The sequence below is a fragment of the Anopheles ziemanni genome, chromosome X, assembly GCF_943734765.1.
Source record: "Anopheles ziemanni chromosome X, idAnoZiCoDA_A2_x.2, whole genome shotgun sequence".
Lineage (NCBI taxonomy): Eukaryota > Metazoa > Arthropoda > Insecta > Diptera > Culicidae > Anopheles > Anopheles ziemanni.
The window spans coordinates 9,474,804-9,497,079 of NC_080707.1; the positions used below are offsets into that span (position 1 = coordinate 9,474,804).

Genomic DNA, 22,276 nt, shown 5'->3' on the forward strand with positions numbered 1-22,276 from the left:
GAAGGCCTTTTATTTTATATATTCGGATCAAGTCCGATTCAAATCAACTCAGAATCTAATCAGACCGAGTCCCAAACAAATCAAATCTGATTTAAATCCCAAGCGAATCAAATCTGATCCGAATCCTTCAAATGGGACTCAATCCCAAGGTGGGTTCTAAGAGAGGTAAAAGCTCAAAAGCCTGGTCGTGGCAGCCATATTGAAGTTGATTTCTGACAATCGTTCCCTGTTTTGTTTACCAATTAAAGCACACAACAACGATGCGCAAGCAAGATACCGGAAGTAGTTTAAACGATTACTCCTTCTAATAAAGATAACTTAAGTGTGATCGTGGTATCACCTACGATAATCTATTGACCATCGCGTGCCTTGCACGCCCAAACGGCCGACGGCCTCAATTGATCTTCTGGAAATTGATGTTAAATTACATTGAGAATGATTACTTCCGAAACAATCGTTGATAGGTGCAAATAAATTGAGAAATAAAGCATTATTGGTTGCAAAATAAATTATTATTGGTAACGTTGTGTCAGGTTATGAGACGTCAATTTGCCACCAAAGATATAACCTGCGAATAATTGTATGCCGTGACTGTAACCGGGATTGGCCTTCACTACGCGATCGGTTAGTATTTCGTGCTTCTGCGCTACCGAATCGAAAATTGCTGTGAGCTTACATTTTTGCTGCATAATATTCATTTTACGGCAAGCAATGGTTCAATATAAAACGCGAATTGAATATTCCGTCGTTTCCTTGTGAGCCTCCTTTTGATAGGTAGATTGACACATCCAAGTCAAGCTGTCAATAAAGGCGCGATCCATTCTTGGCTTTCCAACCGCCGGACAAGATTGAGGCTATTACTGCTAAAGCTGTGACCGCTTGCACCGCAGCACCTAAGGTATGAAAGACCTCGTCGATGTGCTAGATGATATTAAGAAAACAACCGACGAAATGGAGTTCTGTGAAGATTTCAACAAGCTGCAATTGATTTTGAACAACACCAATCAATTTGTTCGATCGTTCGATAAGATCGTGTTCGATAGCGGTGAGTACGGAATGCTAATACCATTCGTTTGCGAGGATGGGATTCAAACTTGCATTTGGACTCTTTCTTCTAGGAAATGAACCGTACATCATTGAGATAGTAGCTCGCCTGCTGAAGTATTTTCGTATACAGAACTACCTCGATGGGGAGAACAAAGTAAACAAGCAGTACGAGACGCAGTTGCGAAAAATTACGATGTACATGCTACTGAACACAGACGTCTCGTTTCGGTACGACCTATCGCAGGACAGCCGTGTAAGTCATCTGCTGAACAGCTTGCCACAGATGAGCAAATGCCTGCTCTTGAACTGCATTTGGGGCCTCGATCTGGATCGCTTCCTGTACGAGATGATCTCGTACTCGCCGCTGTGGTTTTCAATGCAGTTCCTAGACCAAGCCATCGTCAGTCTCAAATACGCTAAGCCGTACGAGGTACTTGAACGCGTTGAGTCGATGGTACGTGCTATCTACTTTGCAATTTGCCGTACCGACTGCGATTGGCGCAAAATCGACCGAAACCGGTACGTTGATCAGCAACGCACGCTTGGCCGGATGTTTGACTTTGTGGCCGACCTGCTCCGGTACTTCAATACACCAGACGTGGCGAAGTTCGAGGGCTGGTCGAAATTGCGTAAGCACCGTTACTTTGGCTTCGTGCTGAAGCATATGTTCAGCATGACGAGCGAATGTTTAGAGCTGTACTTCCGTAAACCAGCCATCGAGGTAGGGCCGGAGATGGGCATTTACGAGTTGGTGAACGATCGGCACGTACCCAGGGAAGCTCTCAAGGACTATTCGCAGCCGTCGGAAAACGCCCTCACGAAGATCAACAATTGCCTGCTGAATACGCTCGAAACGTGTATTATGCACGTCTCCATCGATCGCTTCCTCTACTGGGCTGAGATCGATTTGTTCAAGGAGGGCGAGGAACCGGTTACGCTCCAGCAGGTGATAGGTGAGTCCGCCTACCGGTTGTCCGAAGACCTACGAACAAATAAACAGATCCACCATAGTATCGTTCGGCACCTGACACAATTCGCGATGCGACCGAAAACCCTGGCCGAGAAGGCGACTACTATGAACCTCGGCATGCTGATGCTCAAGATCGACAGTGCGCAGTCAGTCGACGAGCGGTGTGTGTACCTGAACGAGTTCGTCAGTCGTTCCGAGCGCGTGTTCGGAAATGCCGAGTGCCTAGAGACAATCGAACAGTACTGGCCCCTGTTGGATGGTTCACACGTTCGACTGATGATAGAGTACGACACGCGAGAGCCAATCGGCGAAGACCTAATGGATGAAGATGAAGTTCCGGACGAACGACTAAAGCTACGCGCCCTGATCCTTAAGGCAGTGGACACTTTACCGGCAAAAGATTTCCATCATCTTGTCACATTCACGCTGGATACGTTTGGCACCAAGTTTTCCCGCTACCAGCAACCGGATTTTGCAGAGAAGGTGATCGAACTCATCAATCGGTTACGCGACTCGACATGTGGCAACAGTCTCAGCACCGGTGAGCTGCCAAGCGTACAGCAGCTGCTCTTCCAATCGCCCGCTTCGTTCTATGCGAAACTTGTCCGTTCGTTGTACAATGCCTCCGTTTCCAACGAGCAGTACGTAGAAGCAATCGTGGCTGTCGTGCTCAGGCACAAGTCGATCGCCCAGCATTTCATGCGCGAGCACATGGAAACGCTGCTTACGGGGAACTTCGAAATCCTGCATTCGCCCCTGCTGAGACAGCTGGCACGGAAGCTCTACGACTTGGGGTTGTTTGAGCCGCAAGACTTCATAGAACAGCTTCTTCTCCGAGGCATCAGCGAGGCGCATGCTAAGCAAAATTCCGCCGCCCTGTTCGATCTCCTCAAGTTGGCCCACATTGTATGGTTACCGTTCATTTCGACACTAGCGAAAGGGAAGGATTCTGTTGCGATCCAAAGAAAGTTGGCGCTAGCGACGGTGCTACGTCTAGCCGAGATTGTCGAGGGCCTACGGTGCAATGCTACGCAGCAACTACCGCCCGAGACAGACCAGATCGCACTCGTTGCGACTACCATAGAGTTGCTCGAGCCAACGCTGCATCAGCTACAAAAGCTGGCATCAAATGAAGGTAGTTCTATCGATCAACTGTTTATCTATCAATAGTGAACCAGCTGTAACTAACAGTTTGATTTATTTATTTTTTTTTGCACACAGACAAAACCGAGCTTTTCGCAAAAATGGAAACGCAGATGTCTCGCAGCACGATGTATTACTTCCGGAAACATATCTGCTACGAACCCGCTAAAGATGCTGCCGTCGCAAAACCGGAAGAAGGAGAAGGAGAAGCAGCAGCTCAAAGTATAGGACCGAAAACAACGACTCCAACATCATTTGCTAGTTTCATGTACGAAGGCGAGCTAACTCCTACATCAGATAGCGAGAAAATCAAGGCATTCCTTACGCGGGTATGAAAGCTTGTAAAAACAAAGGTTAAATGGTTTGACGTGCAACTGATAGTTGGTTGTTTGTTTTTTCTTGTTCCCGCATCCAGGTATTTCCTCGCTGCACCCGGGCCGAAGCGTTAGCGCTCGCTCGAGACGATATGTTGCGTGGCCACATCGAATCGGTGGCGGTTTCTGTGATGCAGGATATGCTGACCAACACGAGCCACCACGGATGGCTGCGCAGCTGCGCTAGCAACTATATTCAATGCCTGCTTCAGGTACTGCTGCCGGCTGAGCAAAAACTTGACACGCCGACAAAGCACTTTGAGGCAGTGCGTTCGTTAGTACAGTTGTTTGCGCAGCCTCCCCAAGAGACTTGGGACCGCATTTGTACAGCGCTCGGCGGTGACTTGGCCAGCCTGTACAGGTATGTTCGCGAGTTTGCGCCAGACATGCCGGAACTGGTGAAACTTAAAAGTTACCTCACCAAAACGGAACCAACCTCCACTCGAGCAGATATGACATCGGGACCAAAACAAGCCGCAGAGGAGAGGATGGATGTTGATGGTGCACCGTCTACCGTCACTGCCGTCAGTACCGATGATCCGCCAAACTAGGCATTGAAACACCTCAACTGCGAAACGCACAGAATGTCGTCAATGGATCCGATCGAAAAATGTACATTTTGTATTGATCTTTTTATTTTCCCGTTTCTGCAATGGATATGCACTTTCTATCTCAAAATGTTTCAATACGGTCCATATCCACAAACAACGAGCGTGAAACGATGTTTCTTTTTTGATGTAATACATGCGATGAGAACTACAAATCAGGTCGATTTTTGTTTGAATCCATATAAAACAATCTGAAAGAATTTTCTGAACACGAGTTGATTCCAAACATTATCTATCATGTTTTACATTGACTAAATAAACTTGGTTTTAGAAGTTACAACAATAAAATAGTTATTCATTGAGAAAAGATCTAACAAAATTTCATAGAAACCAATTTTTCGGATTCGATTATACCACGCTGAAATGTTTTATCTTGATAGCAAAGGAAATGATTATTCATTCATTCATCTGTTCAAATTGCCTATCGGTGCCATTTACAAGGGTTACATCATCATTCTTATCTTGCTGTTTCTTAAGTCTATGCATAACAGTCGTCTACTGAACGAGAACAACGCTTTTAAAAGCTGTCTGTTAGCGCTGCTAGCGACGAATCATAGGATGTTTGCTAGCGTTGCTGCTTTGGATCAGAGACACGGCTTTGTTGAACGAGTTTATGAAAGTTGCACGGGAGAAGGCATTAGGAGAAGAGCAACACTATGTTGTGAGTTTATCCGTTCCGTAAACGTTTGCTTGTTTATCCTAATAAATACATATCTTCTACAAAAAATCTTTGCGTGTGTTACGTTTGTAAAACTGCCCAAATTAACTTTCATGTTTAAAAACAGCTTTTGGCATTTTCTTTCTTTCTTAAAGATGAGTGGTTCCAGCTAAACATTAACGGCATGAAGCAAAAGTTTTCAAACATCTTCTCACTTTTAAAACACTTTTATTAAGCAAAGACGGTGGCGTGACACACGGAAAACGGGGGTATAGCAACGTACGTGCGTATGCTTACTGTTCGAAAGATACTAAAAATCAAAACCTTTCTCCCGAACAAAAACAACTACTCTAAAGTAAATGAAATGTAAAACTTAATATGTAAACATGCCTACGATCTCACCTGCGGTGCTACATTTCTGTTAAGCTTCTTTAATCATACGGTTTTCTCATTTGCTTTTAGCTCAATCCGGCTGATCCGGCCCGTAAAGTGAATTAAGCACTGGCCTACATCGACTCTACCAGCAAACCGCTTGTTCACGGTGGTAGGTCGATACTACTACGCTTGACATGCAGCTGAATAAACGCGCTATAATGCCCGGTAGAAAGCACTTTGTAACGATCTGATAACAGGATCTGTACCAAAACAGGCTTTGTTTATACATTCATGTAAATTTCACATTTATTAACATATAGTTACTCCGAAATATGAAGGTACAGTGTCGATTTGCTCGTTTAACCCCAATTCTCTTGGTCAATTCTCATCGTAGCGGTAAAATTCTAAAAGCATATGACATAGGAACTTATAATACTTAAAATAAGCCTCGAACGAGATTTTTAGTGGCCAAATTGGCTGAGTTTTAAGCCATTAACTGAAAAAACACCATATTAAGAACTCACAAAAGTGCTAAACGATGTAAACTATGATTTAAAAAGATATGCTGACCGCCTTTTAATACATCGTTTGGCCTCCTCTGGCATCAATAACGGCTTTCAAGCGACGAGGCATCGAAGCAACTAACTTGGTGGGGAATTCAGGATCGATATTTTCCAAAACTCTAGCTATCGATTTCGATTTGCTCGTTTAACCCCAATTCTCTTGGTCAATTCTCATTGTAGCGGTAAAATTCTGAAAGCATATGACATAGGAACTTATAATACTTCAAACAAGCCTCGAACGAGATTTTTAGTGGCCAAATTGGCTGAGTTTTAAGCCATTAGCTGAAAAAACACCATATTAAGAACTCACAAAAGTGCTAAACGGTGTAAACTATGATTTAAAAAGATATGCTGACCGCCTTTTAATACATCGTTTGGCCTCCTTTGGCATCAATAACGGCTTCCAAGAGACGAGGCATCGAAGCAACTAACTTGGTGGGGAATTCAGGTTCGATATTTTCCAAAACTCTAGCTATTTTTCATTTAAGGTCACTCACAGGTTAATGCATTACAAGTTCCTCTATCATATGCTTTTAGAATTTTACCGCTACGAAGAGAATTGACCAAGAGAATTTGGGTTAAACGTGCAAATCGATACTGTACCTTCATATTTGGGAGTAACTGTATAAGAGAGTTAGTAGTGCCTACTTGATGGATTGCATAACATGGGTAGTGTTGCCGCATCTGACTTTTATAGTTCTTAACTACTGCTAGGAAGCGTTGCGTTCAACATTTGCGTTCAACAATATCTGCCGCGATTTAGGAAATCGTACAGTCCATGTCACCCTGCTTCGGCAATTCGAGCACGGACGCGACCGCACGGGCCATGTACGTCATCGTTCCGTAACTGCCGCTCGGTGCGCTGTCGTACAGATGCTGGCAGATGTAGGCGGCACCGCCGCACAGCAATAGGCCAGCGGTCGTTGTCTCACGGATGTCCTTGTTTTTAGCACAGCACAGCATCGCATCGCCGTGCACCTTGCGCTGGTCCTCCAAAAACAGCTGGTTTGCCTTGTGCACCAGGTGCTCGACGTAGATGATGTTGCCAATCGACGCCAGGATGTTGTGCTCCGTGACAAGCGTGAGCACCATCAGCGCTTCGACGACGAGCTGGCGGTACTCCGGCTGCGGGATCGTGTTCAGCGCCGTCTCCACCTCCAGGGCGAACTTAAGCTCGTTCGGTGTCATCTCCTGCGTTAAACTTTGCGGCAAAACACGGCCCTCGATCGCCAGGCCGGCGCACCGCTCAAGCACCGTCCACACTCGGGGGTAAAAGTCACGCGGCACGCGATTGAGTGCGCCATCCAGGCGACGGCGACGCAACCACTGCCCCTGCCGGTCGTCGATCAGTGACCCTTCGGCGCCTTCCGGCTCGCCGATGCCGATCTGGCTCTTCTTGCTGACTCGGCTCGACTTGCAGCTGACGATCGAGATGTTGCCCCGGGCGACACTGTTGATCGCGAACTCCTTGCCGCTGAGAATGTGGTGCAGCAGATTCTTCATCTCGAACGGCGACAGGTTGAGCAGATGTTCCGATGCCTGCTCACCGTCGCAGTTCAGCGTGCGCGACAGTTCCTTCGCCATCACCTGAATGATGAGTCCGACGCGCAGCCGGAGCATCTCATGGAACAGCTGCGGCTCGGTGCGAATGAACATCGCCAGGTAGACGAGCAACTCCTGGGACAGCATGGCGGTACTCTCGTCGTCGCCGTAAGCTTCGTGGATAACGTGACGCAGTTCCATTTCGGGCAACGGCGCAGTAATGGTGTGCTCACTATTCGGAGGCATTCCGACGGTAACCTGCAAATTACATTCAACCGAGCGGAGGATGGATGAGTACTGCTGTTTACATTCCATTCGGAACGATGTCCGTGACGAACCGAAACTTACTTGCTTTTGCCGCACAAGCAAATCGGTAACCGCCTTCGCTAGGTCCTCGACGCGCTTGCCGAGCATGCCGGCCGTATGACGCACCAGACCCCACATTTTCTGCTGGCATGCCTTCTCATACAGCCCCTTGAGCAGGCCGCGCACCGTCACGACACGACCCTCCTCGAGCATGCCTTGAGATGGGGAATCTTCATTAACGCCACCCGTTTGCAGCTCTGTGCGTGCGTGCAATTTTCATTACAGCAGGCCCCAAAAACAAGCATTTTCCCACCCCCCGCCAGTCCCCGACAGCGAGGTGCAATATCATTTGCAGTAAACACACACACACACACACAACCGAACGAGCCAGAAGGATAACAATGTACACACAGTTTCGCACAATGCGGGCAGTTTTTTTTTTGTGTTAACAGGCAGGTGAAGTGAATCAGCCAGCAGGTAAGAAGCAGCAAACAGGCGGGCAGCACGTAACCACGGTAAACCGGTAAACGGGGTGCGCCCAGGCAATTGCCCAGCACGGCCGGCAGAGAATAAAGCAAGCAATAGACGGAAACGGCAAAGTGACGAAAGCACGAGCAACACGGTTGTGCAACGGAAAAATATAAATAAAAGAAAAGTAGAGTAAGAAAAGGTAATACATGTTGAAACTGGTAAACTTAAACTTTAACAATCACGAGAAAATCGCACAGAATACTTCAGCTTCTTTTTTCTACTGTATACTGTAGCATAATCGGATCATAAACACCCTCAAACCGCTTGTTTGCATGCATTTGAAACTCTAAATTCATCTTTACAATAAAACCAACATTGATTTAGAAGCGTATCATGATTTACGAATTTTTCGAACGAACAATCAACAGCATATCGAATACACTTGGACATTGGAATTGCTACAAAATTTTCATCGAATCTGAGAGTGTCAAACTCAAACGGTCACTACAGCATTCTGTCAAACAAAACATAAGGAACTATGTAAAGTCGCTTTGTACGATGTTAATGTATCCGATCGTAATGCTATTTGTATTACTCTGCGACCTTTCGTGATCATACCGTGTCATGCATACCAACTTTTAGATGCTACAATGCTTGATTTGTGTACTACGTGTAGACTGGTAAACAATATAAATATAAGTATAATTTATCATTTACACTATCCACTTCCACTACGGCCACAAACCAACAATTGCGTGCACGTCCGTTGCATTGGTTGTTTGAGCCCGGAGTATGCTGAACACAACTCAATGCTAAGGACAAGCTTGTCGAATGAAAATTTGATTGATAAACACAGCCAATTGAGTTATCCCACTACGTTCTGTATGACAGCGTGAAAACCCACCGGTATTGAAGTCAAGCCCTTGGGTATCCACAAGATGCTGCAGGATGTCACCCTGCTCCTCTAGGCTTTCCGTCTCTCGCAGCATTGCTATTAACTCCTCCACCTCGGTGTTCTCAAAGTTTGTTTCGGTTGTTGGCCGATGTCTTGGCAGTGGTTGAATGTGTATCTTAGGCACTGCGCAGAAGAAATAAATAAAGATGTTGTCAATCGATTACCGGTTGCTTTTCGTCGATTGGAATCATTCCCAGGCGTGATGCTTACTGGCTGCGGTGGCCGATGTTTGGATGTGTAGCTTCTTGCCGTCGTCGTCGAGCGAAACACGCTCGGCGAACCGGGGTGCCTGCGACTGGACGATAGTTTGTGCGTTCGGTGACGGATCACGGGAGGCTGACGTGCCACCACTGGCCATGGTGCCAGCACCGGCAGCGGAGCCTCCGGGAATGGTAGTCTGATTTGGCTCCAGCCACTGCGGTGTTACGTGCGATAGGCGTCGTTCTGTAACGTTACCCTCCATACCGAGTGTTTCAGCTGCAAAAGGATGGATGAAGATGGTTAGTGTTACGCTCAGCCCCCGGCCAAAGAACTGCTCCAATCCAAACCCACTACGTACAATCGACATTAATCGAACGGGTCTTCTTGATGGCACCCTTAACGGACATGCGGCGGCGAAGGTTTTTAGGGCGCAATCCAGACGACCGGATGGATGTCGTAGACGCGCGGTGGCTAAAGGAACGCAGCAGGTGTTCATCAAGGTACGCCTGAACAGCTGGATTCAATTCTAAAAAAATAGTTAAAAAAAACATTCTTCATATGTAGCTTAACGGATTTATCTTAAACAGATGCAATGTACGGTGCACGTTGTTGATTGAACATGAACATAAACAGACTTCAGACATCGTGGTAGGCATCCCCAAGGTCTGCGTTCTGCACCGTGCACCAATACCTACTGTCGGGATATCCATCTTCCTGGCTGCCGAGAAAACTCAGGTCCGTGATGGCCGATGTGTTGATGAAGTCACCGAGGTTGCCAAGTATGACCCTAGTGCCGCTGATGTAGCCGGACTTGAGCTTCTTCATCGTTTGTATCATCGCCAGCGGTACTTTATTGTTATCTGTACGAATTAGGAGACAGGGTAGCGATATTCGTTTCGCAGATGCGAAGTATCACGTAATCCAAAGAATCATATAAGTGAGGAACGGTGGTAAAAGAAATGGTAAACGTAGAATTAGTGATACAATAGCTTTTTTAGGGTTAATTTTTGTTATTTTACTGACAACTTATGTTGCACACATTTAAATTAAAGGTTAAGGTGATACGGTGGATTGAAAATAAAACAGGATAAGCATACAGATTAGGTAGGAACATGGTATTGGATAATCCCGTGGATTAATCTAAGAACACACGCTGGACAGTACTGCCTAGGTTAGTTGCAGACATCAAATACATTATGCCAGCAACAGCAGATTTCTATCTAAACTAAATTACAGGTGGCTCATGCTGTTAATAAACCACGCCAGATTGGGTATTATATTGAAATCCTGATCATCACACAACACATGTACGGACACATGCTTGTGGTTGAAAATTTCCTTAACTTCGAAGGGAAGGTAGGAGCAGTACCAAGTCGCCTAAATGTTGACGAATCCATTCAATCTCTGTACATTTGTACATTGAAAGGATTTTCCGACGAGCTGAGAAGAACGTTGCTAAGAAACCCGAGGGTTTCAATAATCCCTTATAAATTATACTTATTGATTGTTATGGTAAACCTGGGTACCCAAAATTTGAATTGATAGAAAACGTAAGTTCCGTGTGTCACGATACGACCGTATATAAACCTAATCTAATAAATGATTCAAATGAATGTAAACCCGTGTATTTCGTATTTGCTGGCATTTTGTGTTATCAGTTTAGACCCGGAATTCGAGAGAGATAGAATTGATCACAAACCTATTATTTATAGCTTGTGCAACAACGAATTGCAATACTAACGATCTATTATTTTTCTTCTTTTGTGTGTAAGTGTGATTTGATTGTAACGCTCTCGATTTGTAGCACTTTCAAGAACTATTTCTTTTGTAAATTAATCTTCTTTTGTAGTATTTCAACTAAAGTACGAGCAATTAACTTTTGGGAAAGGTAGTACAGTATGTAGTATTGCAATACGTCTTTGTGCAGAATTTATTTCAGCCAATACATAACATAACGGAATGAGTTACGACAAACGCAAAGCTTGTACGTTGTAAAAGAAGTGAGGATTGCCAACGATAGTAAAAATTGAAGAAGCTATTCCAATGATGCAAGCAGATGTGACCGAAAGAGAAGATGCGGCTAAACATTCGTCTTTTTATTGTAGCAAGAACGTTCTATCGAACGACGTCTGTTGGATGCAAGCGCAGCTGATAAGTATAATTAATTGCATTCTAAAGGTCCCAGTATGAACGATTTGTTTGTGTTTGGCAATGTAGAACGGTTGATGATCCAGACGTATTCGATTTTGAGTGTCCGAACATCAGTGTCCGTGTATTTGAACCATCAACGTCGTTGCAATAAGTATTTTGTCCTTAAAGGTAGGTTTTACCGAGTGCTAAGTGACAGAAATGCAAATAAATGTACTTTGTATGATGCAATGAGTTGTTCCCTGTGGTTATATACCTTCATGGCGAATTTGTTGTTTTAAGAATAGATTGTTTTGTGTGTGAAGGCTAAGCTTGCTTTTTTTGTCTATAAATTTTCCTATAACGTATAGTTACCTAGAAGCCAATGGGTTGCCATCAGTGTGATTGTCGGCCGACCGAGAAGATGGCGCCAGCTATAGCTCAGGAAGGCAAGTATGTCCGTGAAATTGCTCGCCAGCAGGGCGGGATCGCGTGATGTATAGTACTCGTCATGGTCGAATATCTACCAATCACCATTAGCCCCAAGATGGGGGAGGGTTTACCACCAAAATGTCAGACGGAGATGAGTGTTACGATTTGTTGATGGGTGCATATGCACGTGATGTGCGCAGTGCATATCATGTTGCCCCCAATGTGTCGCGCGTTGTAAAGTGATGGTAGTTTCGTTCGGCATCGGATGTGGATAGCATTGCGGATGCAGCGTTGTAGAAGTTTATGTCCCGAAAGTAATCATTGAAGTGTAATCAATCGTCGATACGGAATTCGTCGTATGAGCGGTGACGCAGGATGCATTATAAATAAAAAGGAAAGAACAAAAGAAGTTCGTAGGAACCAATCATCCCCGATGGACGAAAGACAGCCGAACGATAATGATACAGAACAAGTTTAGTTCAGGCCACGGGAACGATTAGGTATTGCAAGAAACCAAAACAAATCCATTGTTCAGGACCCAATCAAAAATATTGTTATCAGCAAATGGACCAAGATCCAAACCAGCCGGAAAGCAAACAACAATCAAATTCGAGTTTGCGCGGGTCAATGGCCAGAAGAATAGCCATTTTGATAAGTTTTTCATTAAGAAATACATCAATCAATTGATGTTCAAATTAATTAAATTAATAATCAATCAATTTTTGAAAAAAGGGCATTATGGAAAAAAATGTATAAGAAAAATGAGAGAAGAGAAAGATACAGAGACAAAGATCCCAATTATTAAATATAGAATATAATTTTGATTTTCATAAGCAAAGAATATAGTTAACGCAAAACATATAGCATTATTGTTATTTAATGCTATGGTACCATGGCATTTTTAAGTATATAAAGTTGACTCAATTGCATGAAACTGTTTCACGTATACACCACCAGCTTGGGAATATAGCTATACAATTAAACATAGGTACTTGTAGCTATCCGTCACCTCATGGAGCTTAATGTCGAACGATCTTGCGGCTATGATGAATGTTAAATCTGGTCGAACAAAATTCAGTTGAAATATTTTTGAAATGTGTATAAAACATAAGTTTTGGATATATTATCGATATAGTTAATTAAAAATGATGAAACTAAGAGAAAATGTACGCAATCAGATCCATTGCTGATACGCAAACCCCATTAACTAATTTTGAATCCTGACAAAAACTAGAATCTCTCACCAGTACTCTAATTAAACAAGTAATATCATGTTTCACGGAAATGACTTAAACTATTTTGGCGTCAACGATAAGGAAAAAGACGATGCATGTATATTCATTGAAGAAGTATAAGGACTCGCCTCGACGAGTATAAGCGATCCAATTGTAAGATTTTGTACATCTTACAATATTGCTTTGATGGTAGTCTTGTATGCGTGTGATTTCCTTCAACAACAGATTTCCAATCAGGTGAAAATTTGTAACGCTGACTTATTCGTCTGCTTCTAGCAAAATAATTTTTTCGATAGAACATAAAAGTTTCTGTTCATCATTTTTGTCGCTATGCGCACAATATCGAATATAGCGATATTTAAAAAATAATCCCAATGATATGGTAAGAGGCTAAAGAAATAAATTTTACATTCATAAATTTTGTTATTATTTACTGTTTTCAAAATAAAACGTTTAGATTGATGATTATAATCATCCTGTTTAGCTGTACATAGTGCCGATTGTGGATTTTTTAAATTTTGATCTTCTGTACTTCATGTGTTTCTGTATGTGTCAAAACAAAACAATAATTATTCGATAACATTCACATAAATGAAATACTCTGCTCTCAAAGACAAGAACCATTAAAACCGGTTGGTCGTGAATACTTCTTTAAAAACAATCGTTTACGATGAAATGTAAGCCATATTGATAAAAAAAACTTTAGCACCCTTGTTCCAAACCAATTTTGGACATGGGTAACCCTCAAATTTAATCCCTCCGAATGCACATCGCGCTATTACTCATCAATAAAAAGAGGAAGATGCTTTGAGGCAACCGAAGATGTAAACAAGGAATGCTATGGTATACTGAATGATAATGGAACATGAATCCATATATTTTACAAACTCTTTAAAAAACAAAGATGAATCAAATCACAAAACTAATCGTTAGGTTTTAAAGAGGGTGCATCACACGAAAAGTTCGAAACATTTTAAATGGAAGCATATTGTTTTAGTTTGCTTCTTAAAACAACCGTACATTATTCATTGTTTTGAAAACATCACAAACATTCTACACTTTTTGGGAGCCTAGCTCTACTATTTACAATAATTTAAAAGGTAATCCACTGAGCGAAGCTAACCCACTCCGTCTTCACCGATATAGCTACAAATTGTGGTTCCCAAGCAAATCTGAAGTATTACTTGGTTTTGTAGGGTTCAATCAACGGGTGGTAATACTCTTTAAAGCCGTAAACAATGTTATGGTATGATTGTAAACTACTCTAAGAAAAACCAATATGAGAAAGGAGTACAAGAAAATGTAAAAGTATGATACGTTGGGGGTAACTACTATTATTAACAAATAAAGAAAATTGCAGGAACATTTGGAACGTTTTAAATATCTGAAAAGCACTGGTAGAGGTGCAAGCGTGCAACACGGGGAGGTAGGAGTAAATGCGTATGAAACGGAGGGAACAAGGAAAGAGATGTATGAGTAATAACTGCATGTATAATATAACAACCGACCTAGATGTACAGTTTTCAGCACCAGTGTGAGTAGCGGCCGACCGAGAAGGTTCTGCCAAGCAGACTTCAGGAAGTTTATTTCTCCCTTTAGAAGATCGATCATTAGCTCGTTGTCCGAGGCAATGTAAAATCGGTTCACATCGGAGAACTATACAGAAGTCAGCCACCAGTGGTGGTAACAAATGGTGGTCGCAACGTCGGTTAACCCGAATAAGGCAGAAAGGAGAATATCTAGATTAGTAACTCTTGAAATATGTAAGGAAAAAACCTAAAGTGAACTTAATCGTAGGAAAAACAATATGAGAGCACGCATTTCAAGACTTCGTCTATTTCCCAATGAATTCTAGTCCGTGTGTATAAGTGTAAATGTGCGCGTATACGAAGTCAAATAATTTAATCGGCAAAAGTAGAAGCTATTGTTACCACACACAAATGTTTTGAGGTACAAGGTAGCAGCTAATATACTTTAAAACAATTGGGCGGAGATAAAATTATTTGAAAATAAAGTTTCCAACACAGAAAATGTCGTAATAATAGTGGATTTCTGCGTCTCTCTAACCAGTTTCTATACAGAACACTGAAATAAATTATTGTAGATACCATTCTCTACTACGTATAACTTCCCAACAGTACCGATTGACTTTTCATACCTGGGGTGTGAACGCGAAGATACGATCCTTCAGTGAGTACAGCTTACTTGTACTTAGAATACCGACGTCACGAGACTTGCGACCGGAGAGTCCGAGTTTCTTGTTTCGCCCAAGATAAGTGTAGAGGTGACTGAGAACGCGAGCTGGCTGAACCTCGATCGGTGCTACATCCGAGATTGTTTGGACCTGGATGCCGTGTTCAGCCAACTTGTCGCGAATATCGTTATCCTCAGCCAGTATAACGACCTGAACTACGACGTCTGGTTTTTTCTGAGCTCCCAGACGACGATTCAATGGGTCTAGCTCACCAACTGCAAGAAATCCCTGTCAAAAAAAAAAAAAAAAAAAAAAAATGTTAGCAAGTGAAGTCTGCATAAGTGTGGCTTACGTTAAGAGTTTTGGGTTGAACAAGTAAAGTGACTGTAAGGCACATGATTTGCGAACATGGAATGAACCTACTTGAACTGTACCAATGACTTGATACGACAAGTGAGAATAAAATTGACTCAAATAAACATACCATTACCATTGTTTATAAATAAGTACTAGTGGTAACTTATCGTTTGAACATTTTGTATCGGGAATAAAATAAAATAAATCATATCGGAATATGTGCATGCATTACGGTACTAACCTCTTGCAGTAATTTACCAAGTATGTATAGTGATTGGCCCCATAGGAATGGGCAACGCCCGACGACTACACGCTGCTGGCTCCCAGGTGCTTGATACTCGGAGGAAACTGCTTCATCTGGCACGGCGTACAATTCCGGTATCAACTTCATACCCTCCTCTGTCTTCACTAGTATTTCTTCGAGCTTGCGAGAATATTCGGCCACCGCTTGCTTATCGTTCTGGAAAGCCTTGTTCAATATCAGATAACAGAAGAATAACGGCCATTCGCACTCGATTTTCTCAAACATGCGTAGCTCCCAGCGCTCGTAGTACAAACGTGTGTTGTCCTCCTTCGGCGTCTTATAGCCATCTCGCAGGAACCGTTTGCATCCGTACCGTCCTTGCAGTCGCGTTATTATTGCCTCCTGCGTCGTTTCAATCAACTGCGGGTCGTCGCATGCAAACGCAGGGAAACCAACCACCGATAGCAGTCCCGCGTCCAGTTCTTTGCTGTTCGATTCGCGCGGTAGCATCGATTGAAGCACTGCCTGACACTTGTGCGCTTCATCCGCAAGGACGTGTATCACCGAACCGGAACCTCCGCGGGCACCAAACAAATCCAGTTCATTCATTGCCTCCAGGGCAGCCTTTGCCATGCCGATTGAGCTGGCGTTCAATTCTGGCTGGCCATGGTTCGATTTGTCACCACGCTCCCAAATACCATAGTCAGGGATGCAGTAGGCTGATTCAATATAGAAAACCAGGTTTTGTATGAAGGCCACCTCATCGAGTGAGAATACGATCTGTAGACCAGAGGCGGTCATTTGTGCCAAAATGAGTAGATAGAGGGAAATCGCATCGATCTGCAAATGTCCCCACTCACTGTCGCCCACCACGATCTGACCATTGCGGCTGGAGTACTTGGCGTGTAACGAATCCAGTGGATTCTGCGTCATTTTGAAACGTTCAACCTTTTCTTTTTGGTTCATCATCGCCATCAACAATCCGCGCATCAGCTTTACGCAGCACTGCTCCAGCTCGTACGCTTTAGCGCGATCTTCGTCTTGATCAGCGATCTTTTTATACGCCATCGATAGGCCCCAGACCGCCAGAATGCAGTACACATTGTCACGTATCTGCACGACAAGCAGCGAAATAAATAAAGAGAAAACAGATCATATGTAGTAAAACTTTCAACAAAGCAAAAAGGGAAAGCTTATGATGATCAACTGATCAACCAGCACAAGTGACCTTCACCATGAGAGTACCGTAAAATTGTCTACGAATGTTAGCCAGCTCATCTGATGTACTTGTCTGAGATGTACACCCGGTGGTTCACTTACCCAGGCATGCTGTGTTTGTGGACTTGCAGGAAACAATCCAGTCACCGGTTGCTGATGGCGCATAATTAGGCGATGGACGATTCGCTGGTAATAGTCCAATCGAACTCCGGAATTGCTTCGGCTACGCATTTTGTCGAATGATTTTGGTACTCGTAGCTCGGCTCAATATGTACCTGACGGTGTACGTAGCTGTGTACTGCCGAGTGTGGTACATCGCATGGTCGAATGTAAAAATAGTAAAAACAAAATCAAACGAACATCAGTTGAGCGCAATGCATAAGACTCGCATGACTTACCGATCGACTTCTTTTCTCACAAGTGTTTTGTTTTCCCACCTTTCTGAAACACGAACTGCTTTTGGTTGATTGTGGCGTTCTGATAAGTTTGATTGTTATTTTCTTTCATCTATCGTCTAATTGCAGTAAACAAGATTACTTTCAACACTTCCGACAAGGCAACAGGGAAACTGTACGAGTGAGTGAATTTTCCACCAGAATCCTTCGCGTTCCAAGTCGCTGCCACCCGCAGCTGATGCCGAGTATAGATGAGAATGTCACTTGAATGTCAATTCAATAGCGACCAGACGAACATTACTTTAGATGACGATACGGACATTGTTAAACCGCACAGCATAGCCTCAGACCGCGTTTACATTAAGCTCTCTCTACACGCAACTTATGTTTCTCGATATGCATTTCATTTAGTTCATTGCCGCATCATCCATTATTCGAAGTATTGCCGATTAAAATTTATTCCATAGAAATGGCGTTCAACCAAGTAGCCAAATATTTCTTGAATGTTATTTAGCACTTCTAGAGTACAGTTATATATGCTTCTGCATATAATAGATAATCTGTAAAACCACTGCAATCAAACATGCTTTAAAACAAATCTAGACTGCGTCTAGCATACACTCCATGCGAAACTAAACATGACGTCTTGCTTTCTGAAGAAACTGAAGCCAAAGTTCATGTATAAAAGGTACGTCACTATGTTTTAAGGTATATGTCACTGAGTTCTGATAAGAAGGCGATGATACACATTTTCGAAAGCACGTGCGGGAAAACCGTATGCTTTGATGCACACGCACCAGGCTAACCGCCAAAATTGTAGCATACTTTCGGGAAACATCACAGCCGCATTATTTGTACGGGCTATGTTTGATATTCTACTTAACTGACAAATCTTTTCCACAAAAATGGCGGCCACCATAGTACCATACCTAGTATTCAATGCACTTTGCAACAAAGTATACAGCTGCTTTTTGCAATACATTGGTACCACTGAACCTTCCTAATTGATAGAAGTTGAAAATAGATCTCTCTAGGTTTAGCTGCTTCGAGCTGTTCGCCGCGTGAACCTAAATCAACATAGACTATTGAGATAGTTTTAATTTACGAACATGGCGGAAGAAACAGGCACAAACAAAACCGCGTTGGCATTAGCAGCAGCCGGCACCGAAGAAATGGAATTGGTTATTACTGTAGACATTTTACGTCGTTGTGGCGTGAGTATTAAAAGCATATTTTGCAAGTAGGAAGCATATATTCCTATACCTAAATGCCTATGTCTATAGTGTTGAGACATGAGATGGTGAGCTAAAGCACCCGTTCTGGTAACACAGTGGTCTACCTCCCTGTAATAAATAACTTACTATCTCAGAAAAGGTTCGCATTTTGATGCAGCAGTCTATTACCCAACTAAAGAATAATCTACGTAATGTAAACGTACCCTGCCATACGTTGCCAATCTTCCGCTCAGCCCGTTTTCACAGTAATTTGCACCGATGCACCGGCCGGATCACTATATACGTTACAATATGTATAAATCGAATGAAGTCCTTGGCAAAGTTGCAAACAATTCCCTTATACAGCTGCTATAGCTATCGGGAACTAACAGCATCCGGTTGATTTAATTTTTTTTGCAATTACATGAAACCTAAAATTCGAAACAAAATCTGGTTTGAGCATCGTCGCTTTTAGGCTTTTAATTGTTTTGTTTATACCTATATTATCTATACAGAAACCTATCTTTTGTTTGTTGAGTTTATTAACTGTAAGTTACTATTCATTTTTATTTCCAGATTGATGTTACTGTGGCTTCGGTATCTGATGAAGAAGGCACTTCTGATGTAGATTTAATAATACCATGTTCACGTGATGTAAACATTAAAGCAGATACCACTCTTCGTGCGCTTTTTGGAGACAAACTAAAGAATGACGCTGGTTTGCCAGATGTAGTAATCTTGCCCGGGGGCCTGAAAGGATCTCAGCTGATGTCTAAGGCACCAATGGTCAAGGAATTACTGCAACGATGTGATGCCGCTGGTAAACTTATTGCTGCTATCTGTGCTGCCCCTACCGTATTTATTGCCCATGGAAACATGTTCGCCGGTCGTCGTGTGACTTCCTATCCAGCATTTAAGGACCAAATGAATGGGGCAGGCTATGCGTGGGAGGATGCTTCTGACTCACTACTCGGTCGCGTAGTGCGCGATGGAAACCTACTAACTAGCATGGGCCCCGGAACTTCGTTCGATTTTGGCCTAACCATTGGGTCAATTTTGGTTGGTCTTGACAAAGCAAAAAGTGTTGCCACTGGCATGCTGTACAAATGGCCCCTGAATTAAACAAGTGTACCTTCAAAAAGTATGTTGTAACAAATAAAGAAAAACCGCTCTATCAACTGCAGAACTAAGTTTATTCGCTTTGTAGGTTGCGAAAGTAATGATAGGTAGTTAGTTGGAATTTCCTAAAGAACGATTATGCTGAAGTATAGCTTTTTAGGTCGTTATCATAATAGAAAATTACAAAAGAGCAATAGAGAGCTTTGTCTTATTTCTTCGAAAAACAGTGAAAGCTCTTCACGAGTGAATTGCTTAAAATATGAACGGTATTTTTTTATAATTTAATAGTATATCGAATTGTAACATTTTGATTGGGGAAAAGACAATGCACCAACTTTCATCATAATTAATCAATAATTCGCCATAATATAATCGTAAATAACGGAATATTCGAAACCATATAGGCGCTGGTAGCCGCTGAAGCAAAAAGCGAGCGAAATTGTATCTGTCAAGTTTGTACGCGGCTTTACCGCTTGACATCTCGTTCGCCACTGAAAAGCGTTCTGTGAACAGAACGCTCAATTCGTTCAATTTGTAACAGACAAGCAACGGCCGCCAAAAGGGCAACAGGGCGCTTGTTCGAATCAAAGTGCAGTTCTGTAATTCAAAGCTGTTGTAGGTTGTGCTGTGTATTGGTCGAAATATTTTGTAAGTAGCAAACTTTTATTTTACATCTGTTATTTGTGCTAATTATGCTTAATATCGTAACTTAGCTCCTGTAACTTTTCTTTGAGGCAAAGGTTGCTTGATTGCTTGTTTTACGATAGATGGTGTCCGTTTCCTGGAATGGGTTCTATATTTATGAACAAGCATTATATATAGCGTCCCTGTGATGCATTTCGTGAAAGATCTCTCTCAAATCTTATCCGTAGTGAATATGTTCGTTTGTGAATAGAATTAAAACAAGATAGCGATGGCGTCCGTAGGCTTTTTAATTAAAAAAAAGATAGCAGCGAGGACGATCACAATTCCTCCTTAGGTTGTGTATGTGAGCTACCATGTTTCGGCCATTTAAACGGTTTTTTGATTCCTTGCATCAATCCCAGCTTGAAATGATATGAAATTCTCGAGTATGGTCGGGTCAGCGACTTAGTTGGAAAGTAATCTTTTGAAGGCTTATTTTATTAGATGCCTTCAAATGTCTAATTTGTGTTTGTTATATGATTTAGTTTATCTTTGTGTCGTCCTTCTGATTCGTGATTTAGTTCTAACCTTTATCTTTTTGGAATGATAGAATGGCTTGCTCAAAAGATTTCATTTTGTATACTTACAAATATAAATCTATTGAAGCTTATTGAACGAAAACGCAACACATTAAATTCATTTTGTGCTTCCAATGTTTGTTATAAAGCGTTGAACGCATGTTAATCGAAAAATCGATGGACTTCACCAAAATTGGCTATTAATCGATTAGCGTATTATTAAATATAGCTTTTCAAGCATATTAATATACGTAATTGAATAAAAGTAGATCTCTTTCACTTACCTGATTTGTATTCGAAAAGAGTTTGAGGCCCCGAAACCGTAAACTGCTTGATGCTATGAACTATCCACGGCAAACAAACAGATCCATTTCTTAGATTCTGATTGCTTTTCTGAACAGAACGCTCTTTGAATTATGGTTTTATGTGCGATGTTCGAGTTATTTTTTTGTGTTGCGAACTGTTGTTTCTCCTTTTATCTCGTAAATAAAAAAGTGTGTTTCTTCAAGACATCCAGATGTAGAGACCGTAAACGGAGAGCTCAGCGACTCAAAAGAACGCCGAAATCTCCGCGCCAAAAGTAAGCAAAAGAAGCAAAGTGTGCTGTGAGTTTCGGTCCTACTTTTGTTAGTCCTTGTGCATGCTGCATTTGTAGCAGCCATATGATGAGAAAGGTAGTTATTTGTCATATGCCTACTATGTTGAACTGAGACTAAACTTCGGAAATCATCGATCTCGTTAGCCATAGAAATCATTCTGCAAAGCGTAAATTCTATTGAACTAAATTCACACGATTTTCATCTCTTCTCTGGCGGTCCTTTTTCGTCTGTAGGTATCTTTGATTTTCTTTTCTTCCCTTCCTTCGCTCTTTTTGAAGGACAATCCCCCAGCTGGTATTGGAACTGTTGCAGATGCGTCCATTTTATTTATATCATTTGTCTAGATTCCTGTTGTTTTTGTGCTTGTGAGATAGTCTCAACCTCTCTGCACACTCGTATATGATAAGTAAAGTAGATTAAATAGATCACATCGTAATAAAGGATTTAGAGTCCATGTAGAAACATACAGATAATGCTTTCCTTTAAATCTGCGAATGTATTTGTGCCTCTACGTATCATACATATATGATCAAGGATCTTTCAATGTTTGCACACATGCAAGCGAAACCACGCACGCAGCTGACAACATTTTGTCTGTGTTGTCTTTCAGGAAAAGATTCCGCGCAGGACGAAGTCGGGATATCGTACACTTGTTGTTAGTCAAATTTGTCCGCAGAATTATACATTATAACGATTTACGAACAAAAAGAACATTCACAATCATTAG

The 22,276-nt window shown here is 42.3% G+C and overlaps 3 protein-coding genes across 4 annotated transcripts; 2 read left to right on the plus strand and 1 right to left on the minus strand.

Annotated features, from left to right (window-relative positions):
* Window positions 1-721: 721 nt before the first annotated feature.
* LOC131291012 (uncharacterized) lies at window positions 722-4,085 on the plus strand. Its single transcript, XM_058320203.1, has 4 exons — window positions 722-1,045; window positions 1,119-3,152; window positions 3,239-3,489; window positions 3,576-4,085. The coding sequence occupies exons 1-4, from the start codon at window positions 901-903 to the stop codon at window positions 4,083-4,085; spliced, it is 2,940 nt and encodes a 979-aa protein (XP_058176186.1). The 5' UTR covers window positions 722-900.
* A 2,412-nt stretch (window positions 4,086-6,497) lies between these two features.
* Window positions 6,498-17,634, minus strand: LOC131291388 (probable phosphorylase b kinase regulatory subunit alpha). Of its 2 annotated transcripts, none has more exons than XM_058320593.1 (11): window positions 17,419-17,634; window positions 17,123-17,318; window positions 15,800-16,915; window positions 15,166-15,489; window positions 11,716-11,863; window positions 9,909-10,073; window positions 9,572-9,739; window positions 9,223-9,489; window positions 8,962-9,135; window positions 7,629-7,843; window positions 6,498-7,538 (listed from the first exon to the last, which is right to left on the minus strand). In XM_058320593.1, the coding sequence occupies exons 2-11, from the start codon at window positions 17,249-17,251 to the stop codon at window positions 6,498-6,500; spliced, it is 3,747 nt and encodes a 1,248-aa protein (XP_058176576.1). In that variant the 5' UTR covers window positions 17,252-17,318; window positions 17,419-17,634. The 2 variants fall into 2 exon arrangements, with proteins under 2 accessions (XP_058176576.1, XP_058176574.1); XM_058320591.1 differs by lacking the exon at window positions 11,716-11,863 and adding an exon at window positions 14,516-14,663.
* Window positions 17,635-18,372: 738 nt separating this feature from the next.
* LOC131290778 (protein dj-1beta-like) lies at window positions 18,373-19,805 on the plus strand. Its single transcript, XM_058319953.1, has 2 exons — window positions 18,373-18,629; window positions 19,206-19,805. Exons 1-2 carry the CDS (start codon window positions 18,525-18,527, stop codon window positions 19,749-19,751), a joined length of 651 nt encoding a protein of 216 aa, XP_058175936.1. The 5' UTR covers window positions 18,373-18,524; the 3' UTR covers window positions 19,752-19,805.
* The last annotated feature ends 2,471 nt before the right edge of the window (window positions 19,806-22,276 follow it).